Source organism: Humulus lupulus, chromosome 4, assembly GCF_963169125.1.
Source record: "Humulus lupulus chromosome 4, drHumLupu1.1, whole genome shotgun sequence".
Lineage (NCBI taxonomy): Eukaryota > Viridiplantae > Streptophyta > Magnoliopsida > Rosales > Cannabaceae > Humulus > Humulus lupulus.
Genome location: NC_084796.1, coordinates 154059262 through 154067723, shown reverse-complemented (window position 1 = coordinate 154067723; position 8462 = coordinate 154059262). Strand labels below are relative to the sequence as shown.

At 41.0% G+C, this 8462-nt stretch overlaps 1 protein-coding gene across 1 annotated transcript; it reads left to right on the top strand.

Annotated features, from left to right (window-relative positions):
• The first annotated feature begins 2884 nt into the window (after window positions 1-2884).
• Window positions 2885-4317, top strand: LOC133832606 (uncharacterized). The gene is made up of 3 exons (XM_062262925.1): window positions 2885-3268; window positions 3343-3840; window positions 3961-4317. Exons 1-3 carry the CDS (start codon window positions 2885-2887, stop codon window positions 4315-4317), a joined length of 1239 nt encoding a protein of 412 aa, XP_062118909.1.
• Window positions 4318-8462: the final 4145 nt, after the last annotated feature.

Here is an 8462-nt window from a genome sequence, read left to right as displayed (position 1 = left end):
AATGCTCATTTGCACGAGAGAGCATCAAGTTCCTAGGCCACATTGTGGAACGTGGCCGAATTCGTATGGACCTGGAGAAGGTGAGGGCAATCCAAAAATGGAAAGCCTCCACAAATGTGAAAGAACTACACTCTTTCCTGGGCCTAGCCAACTACTATAGATAGATTTGTGGACAGCTACTCAAGAAGAGTGACACCTTTGACCGAACTATAGAAAAAGGGTGTGACTTGGGCGTTGACTGAAAAGTGTGCTAAAACATTCTGGAGTTTGAATGAAGCATGATGAAGTATCCTGTTCTTGCCTTGCCAGATGTTAGCAAGCCATTCAAAGTACAGACGGATGCGTCAAATTATGCTTTTGGAGCGGTACTGGTACAAGAAGACCACCCAGTAGCATATGAGAGTCGCAAGCTATCCGAAGCTGAGAGGCGATATACTGCCTAGGAGAAGCAACTCCTCGCGGTTGTACATTGCTTGAGAGTGTGGAGACATTACTTGCTGGGGTCAAAGTTTGTGGTGAAGATAGATAATGTAGCGGTTAGTCATTTCCTTACCCAGCCGAAACTCACCCCTAAGTAGGCTTGATGGCAGGAGTTCGTGGCAGAATTCGACTTCCGTTTTGAGCACAAGGCTGGACGCTTGAACCATGCAGCTAATGCCCTGAGTCGCAGAAGATCTTGGTTAGTTTGTCGGCTAGCATGGGGAACACTCCACTCAAGGAGCACATAAAATAAAAACTGGAGAAAGACCCGGTTGTCAGTACCATCCTGAAGCTCGTAAAAGAAGGCAAGACTCGCCAGTTCTGGGTGGAGAATGATCTTCTGTGGGCCAAAGGGGGCCGCTTGTATGTTTTGAAAGCTGGAGATTTGTGAAAGACATTACTAAGCGAGTGTCATGACACCATGTGGACAGGTCATCCAGGGTGGCAGAGAACGCATTCCCTTTTGAAGCAGGGATACTACTGGCCACAGATGTGAGATGATGTAGTGGATTACACCAAGACCTGTCTCATCTGTCAACAAGACAAGGTCGAAAGGAACATGACACCTGGGTTGTTGGAGTCGTTGCGAGTCCTAAGCTAACCATGGGAGAGTTTATCACTTGACTTTATAACCAGCCTATTGAAGACAGGGGATTTAAGTACGATCTTGGTGGTTGTGGACAGATTCTCGAAGTACGCAACATTCATCCCTGTGTCGAAGTACTGTTTGGTAGAGGAGACAGCACGACAATTCTTCAAGCATATTTTCAAATATTTGGGAGTGCCCCAAAACATTGTTAGTGATCGAGATGGGAGATTCACTCGAACCTTTTGGTCCGAACTATTCAGCCTCCTGGGGTCACAATTGAACATATCCTCGAGCTACCATTCACAGACAGATGGGCAGATAGGAAGATTCAACGGGATGTTGGAGGAGTACTTGTACCACTTTGTCAATGCCAATCGGAAGAATTGGTCGCAACTACTCGATGTAGCTCAATTTTGCTTCAACTCTCAAAAGAGTTCTTTGTCGAATAAGAGCCCTTTTGAAGTTGTTAATGGACAGTAGCCACTATTGCCCCACACAGTGGACGAATACCACGATCGGAACCTGCGAGCCTTTCACTTCACAAAAGACTGAAAGAAAATGACAGAGATTGCCTGAGCTTATTTAGAAAAAGCGTCAGGAAGAATGAAGAAGTGGGTAGATCAGAAGCGCAGACCACTGGCGTTCAAAGTAGGTGACTTAGTGTTAATCTAGCTGAGGCCCGAACAGTTGAGATTCAGAGGGGACAAAGACATCAAACTCGTTCGTAAGTACGAGGGTCCGGTCTCAATCATCTCAAAAGTTGGCCTAGCTTCCTACAAAGTCGACCTACCAGCGTGGATGAAGATACACCCAGTCCATCATGTCAACAACTTGAAGTCGTATCATGAAGATCCAGCAAATCCAGAGCACAACTAGTCCACCAGAGGAGGAGTCATCATTCAGCCAAGGAGCAAGTGTCAACCTAAAGAAATCCTGGCGAAGAGGACGGTCACCACTGATCGGAAAAAGCATAAGGCATATCTGGTAAAATGGAAAGGGCTCGCAGATGATGAGATAAGCTGGGAGAGGGCGGAAGACTTGAAGAAGGTCACGCAGAAGATTGTAGATCTACAAGCTACTTCGTCTAGGACACCGAAGAATTGAGTGGGGAAGAGTGTGGCGTGCTGCCCCTTTGGGACACCCACATGGGGCCATTTTGTAAGTGAGCATGCCTTGGTGCTTGATCATTAATCAAGTCTTTCACCAAGCAACCTCATGGGGTAGGGTAGTGGGAATTTTGTAATTATGCATATGTTTCCCAGACAAAAATCATGTATGTTACTGGGAAGACCTTGTATCCCTAGAAGGCTCCTTAGGGGGAGGTGACCTGGTGACTTAGGGAAGCACCATGGGCACCAGCAGATAAGGGCCAAAGTTGTGTACTCCCTTGCCCTATCAAGGCTATATATTTAATAAAACAATGTTTATCCATACTTGCCCTTGTATGCTTCCTTGTTGCCTATGTGTGACTTGTTTGTCGTCTTCGTTAGGCTCTCAAGTGCAATTTGCCTTGTTGTGTGCTTTGTGTTGTGTGGACGTTCCAAGGAATGACTTGCTTTGTGCTTGCTCATACTTCGTTATTGCCCGTTGCATGTCTGAGACATGTTTGTGGCTAAGCACTAAGTTTGTTTGTCTGCAGGTGTGTGCTGTAGGCTGACTTGCTAGTTTGGAGTGTTCGCAAGTGACGCACGTTCTGCCAACTTCGAGTACCCATATAGCTGGCCCGTGACACCGGGGACTATTGTTATTCTCTTTATTATTCAAATTTATTTATTTGTGACTAATTAGTTTTTACTGTGGAATTGTCAAGTGTACATGTCTGGTGAGGACGATACACAAGATCGACTACAAAAGATTAAAGAATATCTTGAGGCAGCGTCCGCATCACACTCTTCCAGAACTATCACTGATAATCCACTCTTTCAGCATCATTATCAACGTGCAGAGTCTGTTAAAGAGCCATTATCGTTTGACAACGAATCTGATTCTGATGATTCAGTTCGATCCTATAAAACAATGGCCCAACAAAGGACGTTGAAAGAGTTGGCAGCGCCAGATCTTGACCAACAACTGCTTTGCATCCAATATCCACCTTTGGATGTTAACTGTGAGTTGAAGTCAGGCCTCATCCACTTATTGCCTTCTTTCCATGGGCCACCTGGTGAGGACCCAAATAAATATTTGAAGGAGTTTCATATTGTCTGTTCTATTATGAAACCTGTTGCAGTGAATGAAGAACAAATTAAGCTGCGAGCTTTTCTTTCTCCCTGAAGGATGCAGCTAAAGAGTGGTTGTACTATCTTCCACCTGGTACTATTGAAACATGGAATGGTATGAAGACTATGTTCCTGGAACGATATTTTCCAGCATCTAAAGTTGGAAGCATCACGAAAGAGATATGTGGTATAAGGAAATATACAGGAGAGTCTTTGTATGAATATTGGGAGAGATTTAAGCGGTTGTGTGCTAGTTGCCCTCATTATCAAGTAAGTGAACAACTCCTCATTCAGTACTTTTATGAAGGATTACAATCACTGGATATGAGTATGATTGATGCAGCAAGTGGGGGTACACTAGTTGATAAGATTCCTACTACAGCCAGAAGCTTGATTTCTAATATGGTTGCTAACTCACAACAGTTTGGCATTCGCCAAGATCCTACTCTACCACCCAAATCAGATAATGAAGTGAGCACCTCTAATGCTAATCATCTTGGTAAACAATTAGCCCAATTAACTGCAGTGGTACAACAACTTGCTTTAGGCCAACAGGTGAGGCCATGTGGAATCTGTCAGGTTGTGGGGCATGCTACTGATACTTGCCCTACTCTATTTAAGGGAGAGACTGAGGGTGTTAATGTTGTAGGAAATTTCCCTGGTTAACTACGTCAGATGTACTATGAACCATTTTCACAAACTTATAATCCTGGTTGGTGTGATCATCCAAATTTTCATTATGGGAATCAACAACAAGTTGCTCCACAATCTACATCTGTGAGACCACCTGGTTTCACTTTGCAACAGTGGTCTCAACATAATTTTATACCTAGACCATCACAAGCACCGCAAGTTGCTCCACCACCAAGTGCCAAACCCTCTACTGAGGATTTAATCAATGCAATTGCTACAAATACTCTTCAGTTTCAGCAAACCATCCAAGCTTCCATAAAAAGTTTGGAGAATCAGGTGGGACAATTAGCAGCATCATATAATAGGTTGGAAGCTGATCTGTCTAATAAATTGCCTTAACAACCTGAGATGAATCCCAAGGAGAATGCTAGTGCAGTAACTTTGTGAAGAGGGAAGCAATATGATCCACCTAGTCCTTCAATGCCTATTAAATTGTTATCCAAGACACAAGCTGATTGCTTGCTTGATGAAGATGTGCCTCCAAAGACAACCAACCCCTAAGCCTACTTTTGTCACCCCACCTCCTTTCCCAAGCAGACTAAAGAAGACTAAAAAGGAATATGTTGACAAGGAAATTCTTAATACATTCCGAAGGTAGAAGTGAATATTCCTCTTCTTGACGCTATTAAACAAGTGTCGCGCTATGCCATATTTTTGAAAGAGTTGTGCACTAATAAGCATAAGTTGAGGGGTAATGAAAAAGTTAGTGTGGGGGAGAATGTTTTTGCAGTTCTTCAAAAGAAGCTTCCACCAAAGTGTAAGGATCTTGGTACTTTTACTATCCCTTGCACTATTGGTAATAAAAGAATTAAGTGTTGTATGTTGGATTTGGGAGCCTCTATAAATGTCATGCCATTCTCCATTTATGCTTCATTGAATCTCAGTCCACTTGAAGAAACAGGGGTGATTATTCAACTTGCTGATAGGTCGAATGGTTATCCTAGGGGTGTAATAGAAGATGTTTTAGTTCAAGTGAATGAATTGGTGTTTCCAGCTTATTTTTATGTTCTTGATATGGAAGATGAATCTATTCCATGCTCCACTCCAATTTTGTTGGGGAGACCATTCATGAAAACTGCAAGAACTAAGATTGATGTGCATGACGGTACATTGACCATGGAATTTGATGGGGAGACAATTCGATTTAATATTTTTGAGGCTATGAGGTATCCAAGTGATGTACATGAAATTTACTCTCTTGATGTGTTAGATATCCTTTCTCAACAAGTTTTAGATTTGCATAATGAAGATTGTTTGGAGGTTGCATTGAGAAAGCATCTTGTGTTGACCGATGAAGATTTTTCTGATGAAATCATGGATGTCATAACCACATTCAATAGTTGTTTTGATAAGACTTTTAAGAAGGTTGCATTTCTAGATTTACCAATTTCGAATGAGAAATTGCAGCCATCAATTGTTCAAGCTCCTACACTTTAGTTGAAGCCACTTCTGGACCATCTCAGATATGTTTATTTGGGGAAGAACGAGACACTTCCAGTTATAATTGCAAGAAAACTTAACCAAGTTGAAGAAGAAAAATTAATGAGAGTACTTCAAGAATATAAAACAACCATTGGTTTGTCTATTGCTGATATTAAGGGGATTAGCCCTTCTATGTGCATGAACCAAATTTTACTTAAAGAAGGGTCTAAACCAACACGTGAGGCACAATAGAGATTAAATCCACCTATGATGGAGGTTGTAAAAAAGGAGATACTGAAGCTCCTTAGTGTGGGCATTATTTACCCAATTTCAGACAATCAATGGGTGAGTCCAGTTCAGGTAGTGCTAAAGAAGTCTGGAATCAAAGTGGAAAAGAATGATAAAAATGAGCTGGTGCCAAAAAGAATGCAAACCGGGTGGCGAGTTTGTATAGACTACCGAAAGTTGAATGCAACAACTCATAAAGATTACTTTCCATTACCTTTTATTGATCAGATGCTTGAGAGGTTAGCAGGTCATCCTTATTGTTGTTTTCTTGACGGTTATTCAGGATATAATCAGATTGTTATAGCTCCTGAAGATCAAGAGAAGACAACCTTCACATGCCCTTTTGGTACATTCGCTTTCCGACATATGCCGTTTGGGTTATGTAATGTTCCTGCCACTTTTCAGCGATGTATGATGAGCATTTTTTTCAGAATATATTGAAAACATCATTGAGGTTTTTATGGATGATTTTAGTGTATATGGTGACTCATTTGATTGATGCCTTCATAATCTCACTTTGGTACTCCAGCAGTGTATTGAAACTAACCTTGTGCTTAATTGGGAAAAATGCCATTTTATGGTAAACCAAGGTATAGTTTTGGGTTATGTGATTTCAGTCAAGGGAATAAAGGTTGATAAGGCGAAGATTGATTTAATTTGGTCTCTACCATCTCCGAATAGTGTGAAAGAAATTAGATCATTCCTTGGGCATGCCGGGTTTTATAGGATATTTATCAAGGATTTCTCTAAAATTTCCACACCACTATGCAACCTTCTTCAAAAAGATGTAAAATTCGAGTTTAATGAAAAGTGTTTAGTGGCTTTCAACTTATTAAAAGAGTCTATGACTACAGCTCCTATAATTCAGCCACCAAATTGGGAGCTACCTTTTGAACTCATGTGTGATGCAAGTGACTATGTCGTGGGAGCTGTTCTTGGGCAGCGAGTTGACAAGCTTCCTCATGTTATATACTATGCTTCTTGCACTCTTAATGATGCTCAACTTAATTATTCCACCATTGAAAAAGAGCTCCTGGCGGTCATTTTTGCCTTGGAAAAGTTTCGGTCATACTTGATTGGAACTAAAGTGATTGTTTATACCGATCATGTTGCTCTTCGCTATCTATTGTCAAAGAAAGAAGCCAAGCCTCGGCTGATTCGGTGGATTCTACTTCTTCAAGAGTTTGATTTGGAAATAAAAGATAAAAAGGGTTCTGAGAATTTGGTGGCAGACCACTTGAGTCGTCTTATTCGGGATGAAGATAATTTGCCCATAGAAGAAAATTTTCCGGATGAGCAACTCCTCACCGTGCAAGAAGTTATTCCTTGGTATGTCGACAATGTAAACTACCTTGCTTTAAAGGAGTTACCAAGTGATCTCACACAAGCACAACGAAACAAGATCAAGCATGATGCTCGCCACTACATATAGGATGAACCTTATCTTTGGAAGCATTGTACAGATCAAATCATTCAAAGGTGTGTACCTGAATCTGAATTCTGTTCCATCCTTGCTTTTTTTCATGCTTATGCTTGTGGTGGACACTTTGGACCTAAGAGGACAGCTCGTAAGATATTCGACAGCAGTTTCTATTGGCCCACAATTTTCAAAGATTCTTATGCTTATTATAGGGCATTTTATCATTGTCAACGAGTTGGTAACATAACGGCGAAGGATCAAATGCCTCAAACTCCTATTTTAATTCTTGAGATTTTTTATGTTTGGGGTATGGATTTCATGGGACCGTTCCCATCCTCTTTCGGCTATGATTATATTCTTTTGGCAGTGGACTACGTGTCTAAATGGGTGGAAGCAATTGCAACTAGAACGGATAATTAAAAAACTGTGGTGGATTTCATTTGCTCCAACATTTTTGTGCGTTTTGGTACACCCAAGGCCACAGTTAGTGATCGAGGCACACATTATTGTAACAATAGTATAGAAGCATTGATTCGACGCTATAGTGTAACTCACAAGGTGACAGTTGCTTCATCCATAAGCCAACGGGCAAGCAGAGGTGTCTAATCGTGAAATCAAATTGATTCTTGAGAAGACCGTAAATCCAAACCAAAAAGATTGGAGTACAAGGCTTGATGATGCCTTGTGGGCTTATCGTACGACATATAAAACACCTATCGGTATGTCACCGTATCGGTTGGTGTATGGGAAGCCTTGCCATCTACCGGTAGAGCTAGAGCATAAGGCTTGGTGGGCTGTAAAGAAGTGTAACATGGACATGGTTGATGTAGGGCAACAACGAATGCTTTAATTGCATGAGTTATAAGAAATACACAATGAAGCATATGAGAGCTCGAGAATCTACAAGGAGAAAACCAAAGCTTTTCATGACAAACATATTCTTCGAAAGAGTTTTGTGGAAGGTTAGAAAGTTCTCATGTATCACTCTCGCCTTAAACTTTTTCATGGGAAGTTGAAGTCTCTCTGGTTAGGACCGTTCAATGTCACCAAGGTTTTTCCTCATGGAGCGGTCGAAGTTGTAAGTCCAAGTACCAGAAAGTCATTCAAGGTGAATGGTTAGAGATTAAAGCCATATTACGAATCAATGGAGAAAGAACAAGCTGCTGTGATTCACCTCATTGACCTGGTATATGTTGATGAATGAAGCATTAAGTCATGCTAGCGAAGATAAACTTAGCTATTTTGTAAATTAGTTTATTTTCATTATTATTTTTTTAATTTTATTTATTTAAATTGAACATTATGTTTTCTTTTTTTTTTGTTGAGGTAATTTTAGTTTAATTTATGTAATTAG

What these genes read in the sequence shown, in the direction of transcription:
- LOC133832606 (XM_062262925.1), top strand. Translation starts at nt 2,885, where the DNA reads ATGTCTGGTGAGGACGATACACAAGATCGACTACAAAAGATTAAAGAA. An exon ending in ATTTGAAGGAGTTTCATATT is followed by an intron (nt 3,269 to 3,342) that starts GTCTGTTCTATT and finishes TTCTCCCTGAAG; the next exon opens with GATGCAGCTAAAGAGTGGTT. An exon ending in AACTTGCTTTAGGCCAACAG is followed by an intron (nt 3,841 to 3,960) that starts GTGAGGCCATGT and finishes TAACTACGTCAG; the next exon opens with ATGTACTATGAACCATTTTC.